We start from the raw sequence: 26,351 nt of genomic DNA on the forward strand, positions 1-26,351 counted from the left end.
CAGATTGCTAAGCACATTGCTAGTGTTTGGTAAGTAACAATAAATGGTAATTTAAAATTGCATTTCTGTTTTTTTTTTTTTTTTAATTTTTATTTCTTTTTGCACATTTTAAAGCTGAAAAGGGACCACTAAACATTAAAGCAATTTTTGACTCAACTGACTGACTGAAATCGTGGTACTGGACACTATCTCAGTACCAAATAAGCACCAGAAAGGCCAATAAAACACTTAAGGCTCAAAGATGAAACAGTGAAGTATAAAAAGTATCTGCACTCAGCATGTCCTATTAACATCATCTTTATTTCCTTTTTACAAAAAATAGAAATAACAACAGACAAAACATACTCAAAAAATCAATGCTTTTGCCTTGGTCTCACTGAGAAGCTGAGCAGGCAGAGTCCTGGCTGAAACTTTGACAGTATATGCCATTGACAAAGGGGAATAAAGATATATGACAATATACCCATGCAAGACACAAAGTACAAAATGTGTTCTGTGGCCCAACAAACATTTTGGAGGTTGCCTGTGTCATAACAATTTTCAAATTGTTACTTTTGCTCACCCATGCCTTTACACAGCACAGCTTACAAACAAGTTAGATATACACATATATCATAAAAAAGTTTTGTATATGGTCTAACTGCTACAAATTAAGGCATCCTAACAGCTGCTGTTTTGCTGGTGAGGGACATGTCTCATATTAGTTTTTCAAAAAGGATATATTTCAAACAAAGTGAGACATGTTGAGATGTGGTTTAGAGGAAAAATTCCTGCAGCTCTGGCTCTTCAGTAATCTTTTGACTGTTCAGTTTCTCGCTTTTCCCATTGATGTCATCATGCCTGGAGAAAGAAAGAATAAAATTACTCCCTAACAATATAGAGGGGTTTGCCTCGCGTTTGTATAGCCAGTTCTGCTCCATTTGCAAGTACTGAACTCAGTCTTCTTCTCCTCTCTGTATATTTCTTTCAATATATCCTATACAGAATACTTCTTAATACTGTGGATTCTTACTTTCTTGTAGCTCCTATTCTGAAATCAAAACGGTAAACCAGCAGGACAATGAAGACCTTTTTAAGTCATGGCATTAACTGCTACACTGTCATAATATTCTGGTAATAACTGAAAGAATGTCAAAAAATTCCTTTTCTTTCAGGGAAATGTATCATAGTGATAAAAAGATCCACTACAATAAACATGAGACATATCCTGTTTGCTTCTGACTCCACCTGTAAGGGGATCATCAAATCTCCATTAGAAGTCACCATAAAGAAATAAACACTTTCAGAAGTTGATTCATTGGACTTACTTTATGCAAAAGCCACACGAAAAATGGCAAGTAGCAATTCTATTTCTGATACGGGCCCTATATCTCTTTTAACACTGTGATTTCGGTAAAATCTCCATTAAAATCATTAATATTATTAGACACATAGATAAGGATTATTTCTCTACAGTGCATCTTCGTCTCCACACTAAGTAAATTTAAATTAAATAAAATAATCTTTAAATCCACCTATTGTGTGTAAAACTGAAATGATAGTTTGCCAATTAAAGTAGAAAAATGAAACACTAAACATTTGTAACATTCAGTTTCCTCACTTCCTTTCATATGTCCTTGTTCTTAATCCCCAGTATGTTTCCCCTACTCTTCAATTAACCTTCCAGCTGAATTATTTTTGATTAAGCATTCAGCCCACAGCAACTTCCAAACAGTTTGAAAGCCTTTTAGGCTTATTTTCAGTTATTACTGCTGAACAGTAAAATTCCTTTGTTGCTGCAAAGGACAGATACCAGCAGGAGATTAAAAACCCATAGCAAAAGGTAAGAGTGTGTATAAAATGTTTGCCTTAAATTCGCTTACTTGTGAGCCTAATTCTTACAAAGCAGTATAGCTTTATTCCAGTCTACAATCACCACAAAGAACCAAATATCCCCAAGAGACTGATACTTAGGATGCTCAGATAACCTCATGGTTATTTCAGGTTTTAACAGAAGCTGTCCTTTCCAGGCACCGCAGCTCTGGGTCTTAGTAAGAGGGCACAAGGGATCATTTTATTTTAAAATCCCCCTAATTCATCTAAATTACCATTGCCACATACCCAAAGCAAGAGCAAAATATAGAATTGAACTAGGGGAGATAGAATTTCTAGGACTGGCTTTGAAGAGGTAAAAGAGTAGCACGTAACTTTTTGGCATTTAACATGCATTGGTATTATCAAGTATGTTTAGTGTTAACCATGGAGCTTTTTTAAGGGATGCTTTCTAAGTCTAAGATAATTTGCATCAATTAACTACTTCATTAGCTTAGACTTGTAGTGTTGAAAGACCCTTTGGAGGAGTCCCCCATGCAGGGGCTCACTAGGCACTCTGAAGATACTATTTTGCAGGTCTACAGTCCCACTGTGACCTCAGGATCATTTTAAGCTAATGCAGGTGCCTGTAGGTCTGTAGTGTTGAACACACATGCCTTTTACAACAGTGCCTGCTGAGTTGAAGCAACCGTATTACTAACATTACTAGCTACTAACCAAATTTCTAGTATCTTCTGGCATCTGTGTTACCACAGAAATACTAAAATATCCCCTCATACAACAGGCACTTGATGCATGATCATAACAGCTCACAACAACTGTAAATTGGGACAAGGCCTAAATTACTCCAATATTGATTTTATATTTTACTAGTTCAAATGGCAACTATTTTATTAGTTATCCAGATAAGCATCCTTTTTCTAGACTATATATCTGAAGTTGTAATTAAACCAGCACTATGCCTGGCAGTGGGATACCTGTTATTTTAGAAGTATGTGCAGTTTACTGTTTGACAGAAATCTGATGGTAGATTCTGTTGATTGCCCCTGATGTACGAAACAATTTTTGCTGTTTATAGCTGCAGCTAAGGGGTTTGTATTGATATGCTGAGTTAGTGCATACCTTAATGTACTGTAGATCTCAGATGATCTAAAGTGTGAGAAGGAACTGTTCACTGGCATACATACAAGATGGAAAAAACTACAAGCATTTGCTTGGAGCTGTAACATGCAAGAAAGTACCCAATCCTTCCGAAAGGGGAATAAATATCTCAACCCATCCTGCATATCCAAAATTTACTCTAGGGCCTTGAGAAAAATGGGGTGTATAAAGTTTTAAAAGAACACTAAAAAATGTAGTACAATCCCTTACTAATAAGCTGTGACCAATTTGAAAAAGTAATCTATAAAGCCTTGAAGTACTTTGGTATTTTGCATGAAAAAATAAAACAAATGAAAAGAACAGAAGCTGAACAAAAAGAAGCTGGAAACTGGTAGAGAGAAATGTCATCTGACTCAAGGTAGATTTTTGTATAATGACTTTGGATTTCAGAAGATGCTAATAAAATTTGCTATATCTACAGTCTACAGTCGCTGTGGGCTAGTGACTGTGCCCAGAAATATAACCCTCCCATATAACAATCTATAAAGGCTTTAAACCCCAAAGACTGTACTATTTTCAGAAAGGTTCTTTTCCAAACCAGCTCTGAAATGGTAATAACACAGTCTCTACAGACCATACAGGCAAAATTCACATAGTGTCAAGAGGCTTGTAGGGCACATGATGGTGATTTTCTTCTGTTATTTAAATTTCACAGGCTACAGGGCAGCATGCAGCGGACAAATGACAGGAACCCATTTTGCTGTTCAAAAACCACAACACATGATAAAAGGCATTAACAGAGGCTGGCTAAGAAGCTCTGAGAGCCCTCAGGTCTGATTTCTGAAAAGCACAATACACCATCCTTATGTGATTTTTGGAAATCTCATGCCAACAGTCTCTGGCAGTTTCTCCTTCTTCTCCTAATCTGTGGATACTTCTCTCCTAATTCGTGGGTACAACAGACTCCTTCACCTGTGCTGCTAGTGCACACTGCTCCTTGTTTCCTAGTCTCTGGTTTTCCACATGCCCACCACAACAGGGGCAGCTTCAGGACATCATGCTTGGACCAGAAGTGCCTCTAGGCACTTCTGGCAAAACCTTCATGCTTCCAGCAGGTGATTCTGCAGCTCTGCAGCAACAGCCAAACCTCTTTTGTCTGTTGCTGCTTCTGGGTAAATGCTGTGCTGCCAGGGACTTCTCACACAAGAGCATTTACACCAGGCAATACCAAATTACAATAACTGCCTACATCTGGGAGATAGCTCTAACATAAAGATGAGATTAATGGTTTTGTGTTACTCCACGGACTGGACAGGCAGCTGGATGTTTTGACTGGAGGCTGCCCAATGATGGTCCCTCAGACTGCTGCTGTGCAGTCAGGTTTCTGCACTACAATTTCCCACTTTGTTTTCAGGAGAGAATGAAACTTCTTGGAAATATTGCAGTTCCACCTGGTTTCACATATACTGTGCCAATGACTTCAGAGTAAGTCTCCCATTTCCATTATGGAAATTGAGTTTTTAAGCAGTGGAAGATCCTGGCTTTAGAAAAAAAACAACCTAACAAGAACAACAACAAAATTAGGTGTTTAGAGAAGAGTAACCTGAAAGAAATTTAGGCTTTCAAAATGCAGAATTACTATTTTATAATTTTCCCTTCAAATGTACAATTATGGTGTTAACAGCAGTCATTTCCAGGCCTAATGAAAGGACTTACACCTCAGTTTAACAGAAAAAATGATCCTCACAAAAATTTGTGAGTGTGAAGAGCTGAATAAAAATGACAGGTAATTTTTACAAAGCATTTGCTTGTAAAATAAAATCCCATTTTGTCAAATGTTTTTTCCAGTATATCCTTACGGACCTTGAGAGACCGCTCTCTCTTTGCCTGAATAGTCCTGATGGAACATGTCTAAATTAAGGAGTTTGAATACAGTCAGACTTTTAAAAACCAGATTTAATGCCAAAGTAAGAAAAATGTGTGAAAACAGGAGAGCATTAGACTTAAAAGTACAGCATTCTGCCTCATATTCTCTGTAGTCTCCATTTAGAGATGAACTGTAGTTGTTCTGCTCTCCTCATGAGAGGAAATTTAACTTCCATTCTCATCTGGTACTTGCCCTTCATTCAACAGAAGCTGAATACTCAGCCAAAGTGTGCTATACTCCCTGGTGGATTTATAAGTATCAATACTTTCTATAGTTACATGGAACTCAAAATCTGTAGCCAGTTCAATGGTGACATCAGCAGAAATCCATCATAGATTTCTGCTTTTCTAGGAATGTAGATATTTATCTGTTCATCTATTTCCCTTCTTATGTATCAATCACAGTATTTCAGTTATGAATAAAGCTAGCAAAGACATGCAATTTGAAAAAAACAAAGCAACATTAATGCTAAATATCACCATGCATAAGCACATACCAAGCATAGTTACACAGAAGTTCTTCATTCAGCATGCTACAGGAAAGATTGGTGTAGCTGAAGTAAGGACCCTAAGGAAGTACAACATCATATCAGTTAAAAACATGCACTGAGCTTCCTACACACATAACATGGAAGGCAAACAAAACATGCAAATAGCCACAATAACATTTAAGCAGATTTCTTTTTGAGCTAGTAAATAAGGCTGAATCTGTCACCTTGTTGAGATGTGCGCTTTGGTCCTTTGGTTTGGTATGAAAATGTATTCTTCCCACAATTTTGATGTTGGCAACAATGACATGCAAACATGGCCTTTTCACAGATGTATTTTACAGTGTGTCAATACTGTTACAATTACCTCATCCAATTCTTCAAATTTCTTAGGGAACTGTGAAAACTTCTCATAACCTTGCACTCTTATCAGAACACCTTTGAAGACAGACCATCTTTTCTCTGTCACTATAAAATCTGAATCACTCTTAAAAAAATACCACTGTGTTATCAAAATAATTCTGTGTTAAATTGGCTGTTTGACTGGAAGGCGTATGACTTTTAAAGACTCGAATCAGTAAAATTCATACTGTGATTCTGAGTAAAATTTAACAAATGCAGTCCCACTTCAATGCAGCTTATGAGGTCCCATTTTAATTTTGTATTTCATTTCATATTCTGCTGTAGCACTACTGTTCTGGCAGTACCCACTAATATGGACTACTCACTGTTTCCCAGTTCTCTGTTTCCACTCTTTCTTTTCCATGCTCATTTTGCCTCCTCTATGCCTAAGATTTTCCTGTGTTTTTCTCCCACTACCTTGTCATACTTTTTACAGTATATAATTCACTATTCCTCCTCCTTTTGGCCTGCTTTATGTACTTTTTTAATCTTGAAATTATTCTTTTGCTTCATGTCTTTCCATCCACCCATTCCCTCACACCCTGTCTTTCACAGAGGATTAAATTCTCTGCCAGTGCCTCTCACTCAACTGTTTATCGTGTCTCCAGATGCTCGCACTTCTCTCAGCTCTATAAGTACATGGTGCTCACAGCATTTCCTACCTGTCTCTTTAATTCAATACCTCTTTCTTTCTTTTGGAAGATACATTTTTCTTCAATGTGATTTCTCTTTACTATTAAACAGGAAAGCCAGACTCCTTAACTGAGACACTACTCTTCCTGTTGTGATCCCAGAAAGGGAGCTTTTGGGGATCACCTGGATCTAGTACATTTTGCTGCAGACCAGTATGATACGCTCTGCCACAGGAAGACTCCATACTATGAGAAGAGGGTGGGCAAAGAAGGGTACTGATGGCTTTAACACCTAGGGGAGGGCTGTAGCTCCAACAGAGGTAGGAAGGACCATCTCTCGTATTCTTCCTCTTTGTATTCTACCACTTATTTTTATCATATTGCTCTCATTAGTATTGGCTATAGAACAGGACAGGGCTAGATCTTCAATTATTTACTACTCAGAAATCACATGGATTCAAATGTGACATTCTCATTGTATGACTTGTCATTCAGAGCAACAACAAACATCATCTCCAGGTGAGTCATGTCTCTGCAGAAAGCTTTCAACACAGAACATGTGAATCATGTGCACCAAGAATACAGACTCTGCACACAAGCAATACCTGTGTAATATTCTTTGAAAAAGCCTTCTAAAATTAAAACAAAGACAAGATTTCTAGAGATAACATACAGTCAAGTATTTTGTGTGCATCCTTTTGCTACAGGAAGGCAGGAAGAAGAAACTGTCAAACTTATACACTGCTTAAAGAGACAAGAGTTAAAAAAAAAAGGCCCGTCCTCCTTTCAGTGCACTCACTGGCTTGTTTCTTCCTTTTGTGAGAGCTGCTGGATTTCCCTTGCTGTCTGCTGTCTTCCTTCCTAATGAGGCAAAAGGCAGTGTAGATGAGGTTTTGATCAGGTTAGCTGTTTGACAGTTGTTGTTGTTATTTTGGTTGCCACTCAGTGTCTCCATTATGGACCGAAAGGTTCCAAAAGGCCTTTTTAGCTGATCCCCTGCTGTCTCACCAGAAGCAGGTGGAGACCGCACAAGTCCTTTGCCCCGCTCCTTATCCTTTTCCTCATTTAGTTCTGGTTCTGCTAGCTCCACCTGCACTACAGGCTCCTCAAAAGTTACTCGGAGTTTCAAGTTTTGGGAGGTTCTGCGCTTTGAAGATGGAGACTTGAGAGCACTCTTAGGGCTGGTGGCAACCTTTTGAGCAGCCTCCATGCTGGATGGAGAGTTATCTCCACAAAACTGGCTCTGAGGTACAGTACCAGGCTGATAAGGGGCTTCATTGTCCGGATCACTGTTCTCTGAAGTAGGGGAAGGACTGTGTCCATCCACAGACTTGGAGACCCTGATACCAAAAGGGAAGCGGCGTCCTCCTCCGGAAGTATGTTTCTTAATCATCAGGTGCAAACTCTCTGCGCTCTCAACACTCTCCACTATGGGCTGAGGCCTTGGTTTGTCAGTTCTTTTCATAGGGGTGTTCTTGTGGTCCTCAGAATTAGCTGAGTCTGTATCAGACTCACTAAGTGACCTCTGCATCAGTTGCCTCAGTCTGGCTAACTTCAGCTCCCTCTTCTCTGGCAAAATCTTCTTCACGTTCTTGGAGGATGCATGAGCATCCTGAAATTCCAAAGTCAGCTTTTCCTGTGTACAGACATTTTCAGAGATTTCCTTCCCTAACAACTGGCGCAAGATTTTATCTGAGTCTTCATCTTTTGTCTTGGCTCGAGTGCGACTAGAAGTTCCCAAGCTGCCAAGAATATGAATCCCATCTTGGGTATTTAATTTACTTTTCGGTGGAGACAAGTCATCTGCTTCAGACGGTTTCCATGGGGGTTTGCCAGAAGCAGGAGATGATGGTAAGCTTAAAGAAAAAAAGAGGAGAAAATACCACAGCCAATTTAATGCACATATAAAATGTGAAACTGCCATTTCCAGTGTATGTGTCTGCCTCAGCTTGTTACTTACCCTCTCCATTGCTATGCACATGGTATTCATTACTATGATGCCACAGCAAGGATTACAAAGAGAAGAATGTAACTCTGCTTCCACTACTAATTAGGATTTGAGTTTCTTCACTTTCTCTTACAAAGAAAACTCCTTGAAATTAAAACTTAGAATGGTTGTTTCAATGCCAAAGATGACTTTATGAGGAAAACTTTAGGGAAACCACTGTTTCCTATTTGTGGGAGTTGACATGTTTTAAAAGGTGAAAAAAACCTGTGAGGCCAAGTGCCTACTATCCAAAAAAAAAAAAAAAAAAAGTGGGTTATTCGAAATACTGTGAAATTACCAGCTATCTGCATAGCAATTGTTTAATAAATCTAAACGCCATCTGGTATTAAGTCTGGCCATATAAGACCTCCTAAAAAGTCAAGGTGATTTGTGCTCAAAATCTTTTCAAATATGAAAAACTGAAAAGTATGAAAAAGGTGACATTAATTTATTTCAATACTGTTAGAATAATGAAGTTCAGAACTCCAAATGTTATAGAACAAGGAAACAGCAATCTCAAAGAAGTCCAATTTGCAAAGAACATAAATTATAGAGACCATTTCTTTCTCCATGACATGTGCCAGAGCTCATAATACTCTGCATTCTTATTTTAAAACCCTTTACCTCTAAGCAAGGGTAAGACGATAAAATTAAGGCTATTATGAGGCAGTGAATTCATACAATTAATTTATTTTTTTCACAAGCAACTTCTGATGAGTCCATAGTTCTCATAGCATATAAAATTCACATGCCTGTATTAGCCACCTCATCTTCATTTTCTGCTGCTTCTCCTGTGGCAAACTGAAATAAACGTGAAAGAATATGCATGTATCTACCACAGACATTCCTAGTAAAAACGATAGGTTCTCTTAGATCTGCTACTAGCTGCTTGGATGATGATAATATCCCCAAATGAGTTCTAGCTGGAAGGAAAAGTAGTATCCAACTGTGAAGTAAAACATTAAATAACAAGAGTATCGTTTTCAGACTTCCTTTCTTAACTAAAAGGATACTGAAACCTACCTTTTTACAGGAATAATGAATCATGAGATATCTGCTTTCAAATGATCTTATCTGATACTTAAACAGTCCAGGTTCTCACCAGTACTCATATGTGAGACCAGTCAGCAAAAATCACACAAACCAAATAAGCTGGACAGAAATTGGTCTTACTGTTCCTGTTGAGCTGGCAGACAGGGAATACAGGGAAGACAGAGACCATAATTTAAAAAAAAGGGACAAAACAATTCTTCCCAATGTGGTTTTCTATTTTAGAAGAAGGTTGGAGTTTACAGCCATTTCCTAGCTGAAATTCCTTCACACATGCATCTCCAATCCCGATGTCCTTGTTACATACTTCTGTAACTTTTTGCACTTCTCTGAAGCACTGACACATTAAATTGAGGGACATGGAGCACTTGTCCAGAAAAGCATTTGGGATTCTGTGAGAGTGGAAAAAAAAGCAGTCACTGAAGCTGTGAATTCATACTTGATGACCCAAAGCTCTGACCATCAGTATCTGCAGAAGCTTTTTTGTTAGCTTTACATTTTAACATATATGAAACTTCCTAACAACTCTGAAAAAAGGAGCACTGTATATGTCTTCCAGAGAGGAAACTGGATTAGAAGATTATGACATACTGAGTCCTATTTTCATGTGAGTTATTTAATTCCTTTCAAAGCTTTCTTCAGATTGTTATCAGAGAGGAGTCATATGCTTGCCTGACTTCTGTGCATCACACTGGGAGTCTATGGCAGAAGTCATAGAGATATGTTAGCAGGCTCCAGATCCAGTCGTCTGTCTTTACTTTCCTCCTTGCTCAGTTTGTGTGTATTTCTGGGACTTCTGACAGGATACATAAACAATATTTTGGAATTTTGACTTTCTATACAGTCTAATTAAGCCAAAAGATTTAAGAAGCATAAGGAGTCTTATTAACCCAAAAGCAGGTTTTGTTGGTAACTGGACGAATTACTGCTGGCAGTACTGTTATGGACCACTACAAGACCAAAGTTTACAACTTTTCTAGGGGTTTCTAGGCTCCTCTGCTATTCCTCTAATACAACATATATTCTGTTCTACTGTAAATCTGATTTTCACTCTGTTGGGAAATAGGGACTGTTCATTTCATAGTCAAAATTTCCAGTAATTATACGACATTACACATTTTCACATTCTAGAAGCTCAGCTTCAAGCTCACAAAAAAAACCCTCAACATATACTATTTAGCCAGTTCATAGCTTCTCCTGACAACTGATATACCATGCAACTATGCAAATCCAGACTCCAGCACAATTCTAGTCACCTTACCTTGGGGACGTGGGCAGTGACTTGCCCTCTGGCCGCTGGGCTTCTAAAAGCTGCTGGAGTTGGTTCTGTAATGTAACACGTTCCACTGTCTGCCTGCAAGAAAATGTAAGACTGTTTATTTACCTTGAACTGTAAAACTGTCAGCATTAGCAGCCTACAGGATAACTGATCCTACCCATTCAACTTTGTATTCAAAAAGTAAGTCCTTTTCACCTATACATAGTAAGTAAAAAGAGAAATTATAAATAACAGCACAAACTGACAGCTTGTACTTGTCTCTGAATTCCTGTGGATATTTTGTGATGACTGCACAAGATCAACTGAGAGATACTTACCTGTCAAAGATTATTTATTATACTTCATAGAAGGAAAATGTGGAAGCAGCAGTCCATTGGAACCCACTGACTTACAGAAAATAATAGCACAGAAACAACGATATGGCAGAACAAATGCAGGGCCACTTGGTTCCTACTTGTTAGTGTAAAGGAAGAGGAAAGGGTCAGATTAAGAAGTCACTTCCTACATTTTGTAGTTGGCTTTTACTGAGCTAAATGATAGCTCAGACAACTGCTCTCTTCTATCTGCAAATAAACTCAGAGAGGAGCTTTTGCCCACTGGTCTAATCCTCTTCAATTGCAGAATGGAGCTAAGTATGATCTCTGTATAATTCAGTGGAGTAGGAAAAAACCACACCTGCTTGCTGCCCAAACATATCACAGATCCTACCTGTGCTCTACACCAACTTTATACTCAGTAGTGCTGTAGCTACTGTAGCCTTCAGTCTGGTGTGATCTGCACTGATTTGTAAATAACTTTAAAGACCATTGTTTAAAAAATTGTGATAGTACATATTAATTGTTAGTTTTACGAAAGTGACATCCATAGTACAGACTCCACCATCGAAATGTAATCATAATTTCTCTTATCCTGTCACATTCTTACTTCGATCAGAAGGACTCAGTTCTACAAGATAACCTGCAAACCTTCAAGTAGTTCTATGAACTATGAACCTTCAAATGAAGGCTTAGCTCTATTTGCCTAAAAAACTTTTTCTCCCATTTCCCTCCCATCCAATTTAGACCTTCCATTCTAACATTCAAAACACCCACACCTTTAGCCTGTCAACCACTACAGTTAACATTCCATCTTGTTTAGTGACCTCTAAGTTCCAGTGCTTCTAAACACTGCCCAGACAGAATTATTGGGAAACTACTAAGAAACCCAAGAGACTTACAGCTTTTTGTTACTCTCTGTATGGTACCTTTCATCTGGAATATAATTGGTATATTTGGTTTTATTTCCTGGTCCTCATAAAATCACCATGTGAAAATGACTTTTTACCTGCTTCTTCCAGGCTCTGCTTCTGTTGCTGTAGAAGTAATATATTTTTAGTACTTTAATTCTTGTTGGATCTGCAGAACTAATACAGTTCTCCACCAGTGAGCTGGACTCTTTCCTAGCTCACATGCAATCAGCAGAAGAGTTAGCTGAGTTCCAAGCGCAGCCTTTGTAACTGGCAATGTGAAAGCCAGAATGACTCCAGATGACTTTTTAGACTAGGGGTTGTACTTTCAGGGCTGGCAGAAAACCAGACTTTTTAGTTTTAAGATATCAGAGTGGATCTGAAAACTGCTACAGAAATAAAGGTAGGATTTTGACATACTGAATTGCCATCACATTTTACAATACAGACATGCTTTATGTAGATCCTTTCTTCTTTTAATTTTCCATCTTCCTTCCTCTTGCCTACACACTTCCTTAGATTATTTTAAAATTACTCCTACCATCTGTCAACATTGGCTTATATTTCAGATATCCCAGATACTCTCTTTTAAGAGCCAGGGAAATCTGCATTTTGAGATTAGACTGTGATGCAGTTTATCTGCTTTATTTGCCGTTTATGCTTCCTTCAACTTCTAAATAACTAATGTAGCTAACAACTTCTTATGCTTTTAGCTGTAATGGAAATCTCTGACACCTCTTCTACTGAGTTAAAGTTCTCATTCCACTTAAACATCTTACTATGCTAAAAAAATTGAAGTTTCCTCTATTTTCGCAGTTCAACTAGTTAGCAAATAGCCCACAGAAACCCACACATCTTGCCAGAACTTTCCCTAAAGGGACATATACACATATATATCTAACATAACATTGAAAATGAGTGATCATAACTTCTTGGAATATTTAAGTATTAAAACCAGACTGATTTAGGAGACAGGATCACTATAGCTTCAGGGGAAAAAAGGTCTACTTACTTTATGGTATTTAATGCCCAAATTTTGAAGGTCTTAGCTTAGATAATGTTCACAGTAAGTAATACGCAAGGCCACTTCTGTGTCTACTTAGACAACTGTGGATTCCCACTACTACGTAATGCGATCAGGGAGCTCAATAACTGCAGAAGGAACAATCTGAGGCATTTGGCTCTACTGAATTATCTGTCATAGTATGTTGCCTTACTTATTTGCTTTGTTTCAAATAAAGGAATGGCCACTCTATGAAGCTAAAAATAGAACAGCTGAACTAAGTAGAAAAGAGATGAATAGATAATTGTGAAGTATATACTGGGTTTCTTATATCTCTGTATATCACTTACTACCAAAAAACCACCCTCAAAAAAACCACTCCCCACCAAAATCTAACCCAATGCAAAACCCCAAAACACACTAGCAACTTGCACACACCATAGCACACCTCCGCAATAACTTTTTTATTCAGCTGTTTTTCAGCTATTCCTCTGAAGTTTTAGGAAAACCATGGATTTTGTTTACAGAACACAGAAAAGTGTGTTTACAGAACACAGAAAAGAGGATATTAAACCACTCTCTTATCTTCATCTTTTGATTCATGGTTTGCTTTGATCTTTTGGCTTGTGTATCAAAAGATACAAGATTTTGGCTTGTGTATCAAAAGGATCAACGAATCTCTCACTGATTAACTGCTTTGCACATCCAGGCCTGTAAATGTAGGACAGTGCAACCCTTTGGGAGTGCATGTAGAGCCATCTGTCATGAAGCAGAATTGTAAAAGTAGTCTAGGAAAGCATTAATTTTATGTCATTAGTTCTGATCTGGTCTCTTCAGGCCAGGAAAGTCCAAACAATACAAATCATTACTGCTAATGTCATCAGTGCTAGAAACTATGCATTTGTGAAAGTAGGAATTCTCTACACTGGCATCTATGGTTTTTAAAGCAGATTAAATCAGTGAGGAAATAACTAAGACTTTAAGACTTATGGAGATCTCAGAACTAAAATGAAAGGCAATATTTTGTATAGACTCTGCAAGAAACTTTTGTGTCATAAGCATTTTGTTTAATTCAGAAAGTCCTACTGGATTGAGAAGAATTCTATAGTTAGTAAGAGATGCAAACCTAAGCTTTTATTTTGAAACCAGTAACAGTTGGGTTTTTTTTAGTTCCTTCCCTCTTTTGAGAGAAAGTATCAGTTAATATTCTTGTGAAGATTCAACGGAGCATTTGTAGTTGAGCTGCTTTGGATCAAAGAGCTGAGAGTGAGGACTCTGGCAAATGTGATTTTACTGTTTGGGTTGTGGGCCTTCTTTTCAGGAATGGCTCCAAAAAGTGAGATGAATTGGGATCACTTTTCTCTAGAACTGCTCTGTGTTGCCTTGAAGATTGAGGGCTCATGAAAAGAGAACAAAAGAAAGTACTTCCTTCTTTGGTTTAGGACCTTTGAAGACAGGTCTTGGTAGGTGCTGGTCTAAGACAGTTTCTGTGCTGCAGTTCTTGCACGATATCAAACACTCTGGTCTTCCTGTAGCTGGGGAGATACGGTGTTATCAGAGACAGGCTACTAAGCACCCAGAATAAAAGAAGACTGAATGATCAGCTCATGTTTTCAGCAGTTGAGGGAAGGCTGGGAAGCACATTATGTGTTGATGTGAACCATTCAGGTGATCCATCATGATGCAATCATAGCTCCTCTGTCTCTAGAACTTTGTCCATTAACACCAGCAGAAATAGGTGGAGGAAATACAGGAAAGCCAGCTGATCTAGCCAAGTTGGAGCTATCCTTATGTAAATGCAGTTTGAAGTGATTAAGCATAAACAGGACTTCCATCGGTTGCTATCTGGTGCTTTCAGGATATTCAGAGCTGCTGTAGCCAGTGAATTCTCCTGTTATGCTAGAGGTAAATATGGTTGAGAAGATGCCGATGCCCAGGCATGTACTTGGATTTTTAAGCAGGATGGGCCTGCAAAGCAGTGCAAGATTTTTCTGTCATCCTCTATAGCTCCTGAGCACCAGCCTCTGAACATGGTCCATTGCTTCTATCAGAGCCACTCACAGCCTGAAGCTTGCAGCCCAAATAGCCACATAAAAGCTGCTCTTTTAAGCAGAAAATAAAGTATTTCAACTGCAACAGGACTGCACAACAGACTCAGTCTCTTTGTAGACATGGAAGAAAAGACTGATGCTGCAGTTACTGGAGCTAAATCTAAAGCCTGAAGAAATAGGCTGCTGAAAGGAAGAAGATTTAACTCCATCTGAGACAAGTAAAGGAACCCACCAGAAGCCAGATAAGAACAATTTAAATGACTTCCTATGTGTGCAGTCTATGAGGTGACAGGGAGAGACTTGAAAAAGTGGCAGTATTTTTGTCAGAACTAGACTATTTCTATAGGGGAATACAGCCTGCTCGCTGACGTTACAAGTTTTTCTTTTCCATATGAGAGATAACATATAAAATACAGGGTGAGCACTGAAAAGAATTGAAACTGGGAGAATCTGAGGTTGCCATTCCTACTTCTTGGTGTGTGCAATTTTTTTCCTGCGAGTTATGAGGAAAACAGATTTCATTATATATTGAGATGATTCAGATGGTGTCCTAGGTTTAGCAGTAGCAGTCATTTTTGTCCTTCTTGGTAGCTGGTGCAGTGCTGTGTTTTGACTTTCGGCCTGGGAGCAGAGCTGATGAAAATGATGTTTGGGTTTGGCCAAGGACTTTGTGAGCCTCATGCTCTGACAGGGAGGAGGGGAAACTGGGAGGAAGCAGAGACAGGACACCTGACCCAAACTGACCAAAGAGGTATTCCATACCACAGCACGTCATGTCCTGGAGGTAACTGGGAGCTACCCGGAAGGGCTAAAGGGACTGCAGGGTTGGAGGAGGTATCAGTTGGTGCTTGGTTGGGCTGGGGGGGATGAGTTATTGGTCGCCTGGTGATGAGGTGTTGTATTCTCTTCCCTTGTTATTTCCTTTATCATTACTATTATTGGTGGCGGCAGTAGTGATTTGTGTTATACCTTAGTTACTAAACTGTTCTTATCACAACCTGTGAGAGTTGCATTCTTTTTGATTCTCCTCTCTGTTCCCCCAGGAGTAGGGGGGGGGAAGAAGGTGGGGAGTGGGTGAACAAGCTGTCTGGCTGGCGTTAAACCACAACAGATGGTAATGCAGGCTACTCAGGAAATACCCTACGTTCTCTTTTTTTTCCTTTTATACCAGCTGATTTGTATATTTTAGTATTTTCCAGCGAATGGACCAACTACAAAACGCACCTGGTACATAGGATTATCAGAAACTATTTTCATGGCTTGGGGTAGCTGACAAGCTCTTCATCATGCATCTAAGTCAAAACAATGTTAGGTCAGTTCTGATGCGTTCTAGGAGTCTTATGAGCCTATTAACATTACTAAGTCACAATAACTGCATCTACAATAATAGCAAGCAATTGCGTAAATTCATGTTTCAAAATAACAGACTTTTTACAGAATGTTTAATAAAAAACATACAAAAATATTCAAACCACCTCCTATGAAGAAAAAACAGATTATATTTCCCAAGAAGCCATTGCGGGCTTTGGTGACCTTTCAAGTCCAACCTCCCCCCCTGCAACTATTTTCATTATGTTTCCCAACATCAGCCCCCAGCACTGTAATTAGAAAAAGAAACTCACTGTATATAAAAGCATGCTGTGTGAACAGAAATTATGATCAGCAATGATGTGATCCCTAGGTATGCAAACAGAAAAGGGACTGTATTGCTTCATACATATCCTGTTCCACTCCCACTCCTTTCATCGATGTTCATAGCAAACTGCTACAAAGAGAGCAGCTGAAAAACTGAACTGTTAAAGGTGAAGGCGCAAATTCTTGAGAACAGGAAAGAGTGGAGAAATAAGGTAGAAATATGACTTGAAAGTATCATACATAAGTAGAAAAGAGACACTGCTAATAAATTGAAGACAAAGTAGGGTATTTTAAGAATGATTCTGATGCTAGCAATGAAACACTTACTCCTTCAGCTGCTTAGTTAGCTTGACCACCTGAGAGGCCAATGACATACACGTCTCCACAACTACCAAGTAGCGGGAACACATGGTGTGCCCATGTCGTTCAGCACTTTGTGAGGGTTTCTCTCCCACATGATTTTGCATGGTGACATTTGCTCCATATTCAACCAATGTCTGTAAAAACACAGAATGAAACATTGACATCTGTAAATGTCTCTGTTCTGACTTCTAGTTAAGCACAATATTGACTGGGCCCAAATCACTCCTGAATAAAATGCTTGGAAATACTGGTCTAAGCCAATCCACTTCTAACAATCGGTCACTTTCAATTCTGTATGCAGAGTGAGCTCAAAACACATACCATCAAAATCTATCAGTCAGGTGCAAGGATAACACAGAAGAATGAGCTGTTGTTCAGAAGAACTAAGAAAAGCTATATTCTTTCTTCTCCCTTTGCAGTTCTAGTCAGTCTTCTGTTCGTTTTTTTGTACAGTACAGCATGACTTTTAGTATTCATAGAGTGAGCGGGACTACCAAATGAAAACACAGGACTTACTTTCAGGCACCTATTATCTCCTGGTAATCAATACTGAGCCACAGTAACAAAAGTTTTCAGATGCATGTGTCTATGCATTACTGAACATTGTGCTAAATTTGCACATGGTAATTTTAAAAAAGAAGACACAGGCAAGTGCAATTCAAATGACTTGATAACATTAGGGTCCAGGGCAGACTGAACACATTGCTAGCCAATTTACAGAAGATGGTGATCAGCTGTATTGGCTTACCAGGTCTGGTATCTACTTTCTTGGGATGTCTGTGCTGCACTGAAACACACCCTTAGAATCTCAATTTAGGAGAGTCTTTACTACAGTATTTGCTGACTCCTTTTCTGGTTTAGCTCTTAATTTCCTAATTTAAGTTTAAAACACTCAGCAGACTCAGTCTCAATTTCCTGATTTCTTAGCCAAATGATGTTTGGATATGAAAATTATGGCAGATACTTTTCAACAATGCCTTTAGGTCAGACAGACAAAAAATTCTTTTTGCAGGAAAAAAAAAGTATGTACAACTACTTTTCCAATCTGATTAGATTTTCTTTTATTTTTTTTTCCTTTTTCTTTTTCTTTGTTCTGTTTGTTTTGTTTTTGTTTGTTTGCTTGGGGTTCTTTTCTGTATGTGTGTTTTTAATGCTGAAAGAAGTCTCATTGCTTTGCACTTGTTTGGTTACCCTCTCTGTTCTCCTTTAAAGATATACTCAAATATATGCCAACTTTTAGTCTTTAAGAGAAATAATGGCTTATACTTTGATGTATATTCCTGTGTTACTCACAGTGCTAGCAAAGAAACCTATCTTGTTGCTGAAGAACTATCTAAGTTGTGAGCATTACATTTGAGTTACTTCGGGGACTTGAATCCAGAGCATTGTAAAGGCAAAGAAGTTCTGTTAGATTGACCTCAAGACATCCAGTCACTGAATCAAGAATTGAGACCAAACCTTCAGCCTTTTCAATCTGTTTATGATAATCAGTATTATGCACTATTTGCTTTACTGGTGTGCATTTAAGATAGGACCTAAACATTCTCAGCAGTGTTCAGACACAGATTGCTCATAGCACTTTGGAAAAAATTCTGAATAAAATCATAATGCATTCTTAAACTACAGCATTATTAACATCACACGTACAGATGAAGAAGAGGTATTGTGTAGCTGAGCTCTTGGTTGACTTATGGAGGCAGAGTTGGTAATCCACCAAGCATTGGACTGGCCTTGTTGACTAAGAACAGTAGGCACAGAGACCTCTACATCTGCTTACAGAGAAGAGGAATGGTGATCTGTCTGGGCTACTAATCTATACAGAAAAGGAACTTACCGAAAGTCTTTCACTGCATCTCATGTCAATAAATTTGGTTTTATTTTCCAATAAAGAAAATAAAGAAAGTTCTGTAGAAAGCAATCTTATAATTTGGAACACAGTAAGACTGTCACCAGCTTAATGAGAAGGCCAGAGCATCACTGGCAGGTGGTGACCCTCCCATCTTTTGTAATGCTACTTAGAATCTCCATGCCTCCTTTATCACTTCTTTCCTTTTACCATATCATTCACTGTATATTGTTTTAAATTAGACTATAAACTCACTTGGAATAAGGCTTATTTTGTTTAGAGGACAACAAAACCTCAACTACACTTAAGACTGAGGTGTTCATGAAGTGACACTACTAACATTGTATATTTTTGTTGTCATTAGATATTTTCATGTTTTATTTATCCTGGTTTCACTTCAGCGCAAAGCACTTCTTGATTTGTACATTTATCTACAATAAAATAATATTGAGAATTCTAAGCTATTTATTAAGGTTAATTCTTCACAGGGAAAGCAGGGCTATTCTCTTTTTTGTTTTGTTTTATCCATGAAAACAGCCTGCAGATGTCACCACTCTGTTCAAAATCATCTACTCTCATTTCTCTTTGAAATTCATTGTCCGTCTTGATGAGGCACTGCTGAGTTAGCAACACACCCTACCACAGTGGTGCTCCCCCCAGTAAATCATCAACATTTCTTCTATCCACTTTTTTCAACTGATAATAGTTTGTCTACAATATTAAAACCACTAAATTTAGCATGGATGTGATGATCTATTTATTTTTTTCTCATAAGGGTTTGTAGAGGGTCCATCCCTGACATCTTAAAAAAACAGACATCAGTGAGAAAATGCAGAGACAGTCACTTCCAAATCTATTTGACTTTGTTCTGTTCAAGTCTATTCTTTCAGCTCGGCTGCCATCCGTTTTCCTTTTTTCATTGTGTGAGACTCTCAAACTGGCTTTATGGAGTTATGTCTTCTTGGTGTCCAGGTATATAGATAGACTGCTATAATAATAATAAGCAGCTATGCATCTGCAGATTTAACATAACTGTGCACTCCGGAGAGGTTAGATAATGAGAACTGACTAGCTGTATTTCTTTTAGGGTTGAATTAATACAGATTTTCTGTATTTGCAGTAAACTAAGAAGTGCTGTCATATATTGTAACAGGATTAAGTCATCTACTGATATATGAGTCCTTAGCCTCTGGGAATTACTTCTCCTTCTCATATAATTTTTCCTCCCCTACCTGAATTGATCACCTTGATTTCTGTTTCTTACCTTTCTGCCATGTGGTTATTTATTCTTTTATCTGTTTTTATACAATAACTGATTTGTTTCTCAAATATATTTCTGAAATCATTTTATTATTATTTCTTCTCCAATCAGCTTTCACTTTAATTGCCGACAACAACAAACACGGAAATGTACTTATGTAACTAAAGCTTCTAGCAACTTTGATGGTCGAAAAGTACATCAGCAATTCAACTGCAAATCTGCAGAGTTGAGATGTTTAACCTCACCATCCAGGTCAACCTTATAGCTTTTTTGGTATGTCTGCACTTGACAAAGGTACTGTAAAGAGGTATCCAAACTGGTTTATTCAGATCTGGCTCCCAGAAGTACTATAGCTGCATAAGCCTTCTTAGCAGGACAAACTACCCTTTTCAGTGGCTCTATAAAACATAACTATATTGCTTTCAGTGGCCAAGCTGATTCATTGAGAAATAGTTAGAAATCGGCATTACACTGCATTACTGAGGATAGACAAATTCAAAAATTCTAAGTCTAGAAAGAACAGTTTACTCAGAGTGGAAATTCTTCAACATAGATAAACTTACTTGCCAGACTTTGCCTAAGCAGGAGAGCTACAAGTATTCATTGGAAAAAGAAATGGAAGTAAAATATCAGAAGAGTACAAGTATCTACTCTGGCTGCCTTTTTGTAACATAAAAACGTATACAACACTAGTTGCTCATGTATAAACAATATAACAATATAAGCACACTTTATTCTTGCAATACTACAGTTACTTTAGGCTTACAATAGCATAATTGACAAGAGAATCTAAATCCAGATCTTTTCAGTATTTCAGTCTGAGTCCTACTGGTTTAAAATTCTTCATTCCAGTATATTTTAATGTATCAATAATTATTCCCTCTTGTAAGATCTCTTAAAATAATTTTATTAGTCGTTTAATGTAAAGAGGTTTCTGGTACAGCTATCACTCTACCTGTATGCATCCTAGATAGCCATGTTGAGCAGCTATGTGAACAGCAGTATTTCCATCCTGGTCGACTTCATCCAGTGAAATGCCCTGTTCTTGCATGAACTGAAGAAGCCACAGAAGGATTTTCTCCTAGGGGGAGGGGGAAAGAGATGTCACCAAAAAAAAAAAAAAAAATGGTACAGACCTAAATGTGCTAGATTATGGCTACTGTTTTCTGTTACTAATGCTGTCCAATACTTCCTTGTTTTCATCTCTTAACTTTGTAGGACTTAGTGTATCATGGGTCTGCCTCTGTTTGTTTGTCCCCTAGGTAAATAAGCTGAAGTACTTTGTTTTATAAAAAGACATACTAGGAAAAAGATGAGTACTGTAACACTGTTCTGTTATTACTGTACTGTAATTCTGAAAAATTGTTCACTAAAAAGCATGCATGCCTGCATATTGCAGGGGAGACCTTGGGCAGAAGAGCCTGTATGTCAATCTTAAAATCAGCTTGTGAAAAGCCTCTTTGGAAAACTAAAGCACAAGTATGTGCAGGTCACAGAGCTGAGCAGTTAAGATTCTTCAAATCTATCAGATGCCCAACTCTGGGATGTTTTGCAAGAGTAGCAATATAACTAAACCCAGGAAATCCCTCTACCCTGAGTTCTCAGTCTATTGACTAATTGACTGCCTGTATGTGATTGCATGTTGGGAAGGATGGGAAAACATGAACTGCAGACTTGGAAGCGGAAGTCTGGAAGCCAAAACTGAGATGCCAACCTAACTCTTTTCAACATTGCTTTTTGCACATGTATGCCAGTGTATATGTATACACATTTACAGTGTACACGTATACACATTTATATGGGTATTCTTTCCTAATAATGGACAGTTTACATAAGTGCACTATGCTTATTCTATTTCTTGTCCCAGCAAGTTTATTTGGAAAAATCTCTCTAGGAACCTTCCATGACTCTCCAGATTAAATTTCATTGTGCATTGCTGAACATGATACATAATGAAAATCTAGAATTAATCTACAGATTACATTAAAAAGTGAGGTCCATTAAAGGGTAGCTGACTACAGCTGTAGTCACAGTTTTTGCATCTGAATAGCTGGAAAGAATAAATTACTTTCTAGCTTAAAACTTTATTTTAAAGTATTTTTCTTATCTTCCATTGACATCTTATCTTGTGTTATACTAGGTAGGAGCTCTAGTTCAAAATGGTTTCTAGTCTTGATGAGGCAAATGCCAGTACACAGACTTAACCTGCAGTACCTCAGTAGCTTCAGTGATACTAAGTATGTAATCACTCACAGTCAGATACATGGGCCTGCACAAATGAAATATACCTAAATGAAACAGTACTGAAAACATGTCTAGGACTCTGAGCAGTAATCAGGTAGGAAAGAGAAAGAATAAAAATGAGAAAAGGAAATTCTACCTAGTAACCTTGAGCATAATATTTTTTTTTTTTATTTTTTTTTTTTTTTGTGTCTAAAAGTACCACAGAAATGTCAGTATCAAGGGAAAAGAGATTCGGGCTCTTTTAGGTTTCTTCCAAATGATTCTGCTTATTCAAGCACCTGGATCTCTGCTTACTGCTTCAAAGGGCTAGTCTGTCTGGAACTTATCTTCTTCATATTTCCACTTTAACAGCAGTTTTGTTTTTATTACAGGGTGAAGGGGTAGGTATATTTACTTCTCCTTGGCTGAATGCCCAATATAGCTGACAGCCAGCATGGAGAGATGACTTCAGATCACATATCCCTTTTAAAATACTTTTGAGCAATTTCTTGAGATGCCTGTGGTGTTGGCCAGCTGTGAAAAAAGGATTACACTACTCCTATGAATTGCCCTTATGTTTTAATAATTAAAAGAAAAATATATTAGCAAAACTCCTCTGTAGAACTGGAAGACAGCTACAGCTTTGAAATCATATGTTTATTTGAAACATAGTAGGAACTAGACTGTTAAGCATGTTCTGTAATTTTATGATCACTATCATCATGGAGCAAATGATGCTTTCTAGTCATTTATCTTATCAACATGGAAATCAAGTGCCTGGAAGGCTAAAGGTAATCATCTGTACTTAGGACTGTCTGTGCGTCAGCTGACCACAGGCTCAAAGTCAAAGGCCTACCCAAACAGTTTGTGTTTCTCTCAAATGACCATATTTTCCAACAAATGTACTCTTGACAAAAACAAAACAATCCAGTGCAAAATAAAAACGCAAACCCAGCTGTTCTCTTCATTTACACCTAGGGAAAATGAAAAATTATATGTGAAAATATGTATCACTTCAGTAACACATTACTTATTTGGGACAAAAGTGTTCTTAGGAATAGGTTATAACAATCAATTTACTCAGACAAAATGAAAGATCAGAAAATTCATGTGATTACGATAATGGAAAGTAATCACATATTTGTTATGTAACAGGAAATGACAAATACTGACAAATTACTTAGTCTATCTGATACTTCTAAGACCTACAATGGCTTTATGTTGTAGCAGTGGTTAATAACCTCTGTCACATATTCTAGGCCTATAATATAATAATTCAAGCCTCCCTAAAAATAGATTCTGGGAAAAATATCACAATACGTAACTTCTGCTTTGCGACTGGCTGCAGACTTTGCCTCCACCAAAGCCTTTTGCTGGGTTTTGGGGCAGAAAGAACTAACAAGCACCATTTAAACCATTAGACTACAAATGGAAGGCTTAGCATGGTGAAGAGGACCAACTCGAATCTTAACCTCATCAGTTGGTATTAATTAAATAAGATACCCTTCCCAATATCCCTTCACCATAGCAGAGTGAGTGAAAACAACACATTATTCTTGCAAAAATGACATTAGACAGGAAGTCAAACATCCTGAAGGTGAAAAATAGGTGTGTTGTTAGACATTTGTATACCTGAATGTCACACTGTCCTGCCCATTGTGCTCTCCACATTACACCATTGCCAAGTGGTGCCCGGTACCCTTTCTAGGTTCTCAGTCATGCTGCAGCTCTGCTTCCCTAAGGTTCCGTTAGACTGTCTGGCTCTTCGAGGCAACATACCCTTGGCATTCCCCCCACCTTCTGCCTCTTCTGTGCTAGTCTATGCTACCGCAGTATCCATGTTGGAAGAAATTACAGCCTTGTGAAACTCTTACTCAGGAACTACTGCTATGTGCACCTACGACTGCACCACCACTTCTTCCTGTCACATGGTGTCTGTGCCAGACATAGCTGGTACACAATCTGACATGTACCTGTGATTTATACCTGGCATGGAGAGGACTGCCAAAAACCCTGCTTGCTTCTTGCATAATCCCATGCTTAAGGAAGCCCTTGATAGGAGCAGCTGACCAGGCTACAGGTTGACTTTAAGCTCTTCCTATCTTCCATCACATGAACTTATGTAGTTCCTTTCTCACTGGAAAATGTAACATTGTTGAGATGTCTTTGGAGTCAGGCCATGACTGTGGTTTGATGACCTTCAACATAGGAGCTATGCTACAAACTCCCTTTTGCTGCCCATTCTAAATGATATTTATTGAAGAAAAATAAGGTGGCCATGTCTAATGCCTGGGGAAACAATGGATGGACTGACTCTTTTAGAAAATGATTCAATAACAGGTCTTCCTTGTAAAAATATTACTCTTGTAGTTCTGCCAAGACTAGTGTTTACATGGATTATCTCTCATGTAAGTAATGGTAAAATAAATCAAAACTTTGAGGAAAGTGCCAGCTACATATTTGAATTTCTCAAAGTTGTTTTTTTTTTTTTTTGTCTTAACACAGTTGGGTAAGACAGTCTGGCAAACATTCAGCCTCAACATTCCCTCATGTTTGTAAGATGTTTATGAATTATATATATATACATATATATATATATATAAGATAATTGCTATTACATGTGAACTTTCTTTGGCATTCAGCTAACTAAGAAAAATTGTCAGCAATTTATATATTACCTTTTTAAATTTCATGGGTGGCTGGTGTTTCTTAACTGGTAGAGCTTCCATCCTTCTCTGAAAAGAATCTATATAAAGGGTGCCAGGTTTGTTCCTGGCATTAGATAGGACAGCTGACTGAAAAAAAACCCAAAGCTTACTGGATTTAGCTTGTACAAATATTTTCAGAGATGAGGACAAAATTAGGCCAATCAATTGAAGATACAAATGTAAGTTCACATGAAATTTTCTTTTCCATATGTTTTCTTCCCATTAGCAAACACACCTTTCTTGAATCCAATCCTGATCTGACTCCAAGCCTCCCTAAATTCAGTGCTACGTTTACAGGCCAAACTTGCTGTGGAAAGCAGGACACCACCAATCAGTATATTCAGCAGGGTCCTAACTTGCACCGGTAACATCTGCACAGTAGGTGAATGGAAAAAAGGCAAAGGAGATCTTTGCATAGCATGAAATCAACTGTGTCTTTGTGCCTATGAAACAGGAAGAGAAAGGGTAGACTTCCAGCTCAGCCTTCCAAACCTGCCCCCTCTCTTTCCTTCCCCCTCCAGTAAATTCATGCCTGGCAGGATCAGTTAGCAGAAATATGCCACCATAATTCTATGGCACTGAATAAGACAACCACACTTGTACAGGAAAGAAAAAGATAATTTTCTTAGTGGTTACATTTTGCTTGTCCTTGCTTAACAATTAAAGAGAAAAAAAGCATTAGGACAAAAATAGTGGGGTTTCTGCATTTATTCTTAATCTCTGTTGTAGAAACTGAGTGATAAACTGGACCACCTGCCAAAGAGATTATAGAAAAATAACCGATCACTATTCCTTGTATAGAAGATCCTGGAGAAAGTCTGCTGAATGGAGGTTATTGCAAGGTCTACTTAGGAAAAACAGACTGTGGGATGAGAATGTGGTGCGGTTAAGTGGTATGTGTTTCCCCAGACATTAGAAAAGCACTGAAATGCTGTACTTCTTGTGGCTGCTGATCATTAGATTTATAGATAAGTGAAGTGTGGAAGAGGATTGATTTACAACATATTTTTATATGTAATTCTCAATAAAACTGGCTAGAAGTAGGCAGATGGTATTCAAGTTTCACCACACTTCACTGCCAATATACTGAATTCCTGAATTCCCACAATTTGCCAATTTTTTTTTTTAATTAATCTCTCCTGGAAAGGAAATGTGAACTATCCCCAAATGTTTGATGATTTTCTAGTATGTCCTAGGAGTCCTCTAGGGATTATGACAGCTCATCTCCCTACATGTTGGGGGGTTGGAACTAGAGGAACTTAAGATCCTTTCCAACCCTAACTATCCTATGATTCTATGTTCCTGAGACTGATAGGTTGGCCTAATATGCCAGCTAATCTTCTCCAAGCCATTAGTTAA

General features: G+C 38.0%; 1 protein-coding gene across 3 annotated transcripts in view; it reads right to left on the reverse strand.

Annotated features, from left to right (window-relative positions):
* Nucleotides 1–281: 281 nt before the first annotated feature.
* Nucleotides 282–26,351, reverse strand: part of SNCAIP (synuclein alpha interacting protein) — an 85,233-nt gene continuing 59,163 nt past the window's right edge. For 2 of the 3 annotated variants that reach the window (XM_061346042.1, XM_061346041.1), the window contains exons 7-12: nt 21,017–21,142; nt 16,919–17,088; nt 10,660–10,752; nt 7,161–8,217; nt 5,337–5,407; nt 282–840 (exon numbers count right to left, since the gene is read on the reverse strand). In XM_061346042.1, the coding sequence (XP_061202026.1) occupies nt 756–840; nt 5,337–5,407; nt 7,161–8,217; nt 10,660–10,752; nt 16,919–17,088; nt 21,017–21,142 (1,602 nt within the window). In that variant the 3' untranslated portion in view covers nt 282–755. The remainder of the gene's footprint in view (nt 841–5,336; nt 5,408–7,160; nt 8,218–10,659; nt 10,753–16,918; nt 17,089–21,016; nt 21,143–26,351) is intronic. The other variant, XM_061346043.1, reaches the window with a different exon arrangement.

The sequence above is a fragment of the Neopsephotus bourkii genome, unplaced genomic scaffold, assembly GCF_033783945.1.
Source record: "Neopsephotus bourkii isolate Nb327-2 ecotype Australia unplaced genomic scaffold, CSIRO-AGI_Nbou_v1 NB_256, whole genome shotgun sequence".
NCBI classification, from domain to species: domain Eukaryota; kingdom Metazoa; phylum Chordata; class Aves; order Psittaciformes; family Psittacidae; genus Neopsephotus; species Neopsephotus bourkii.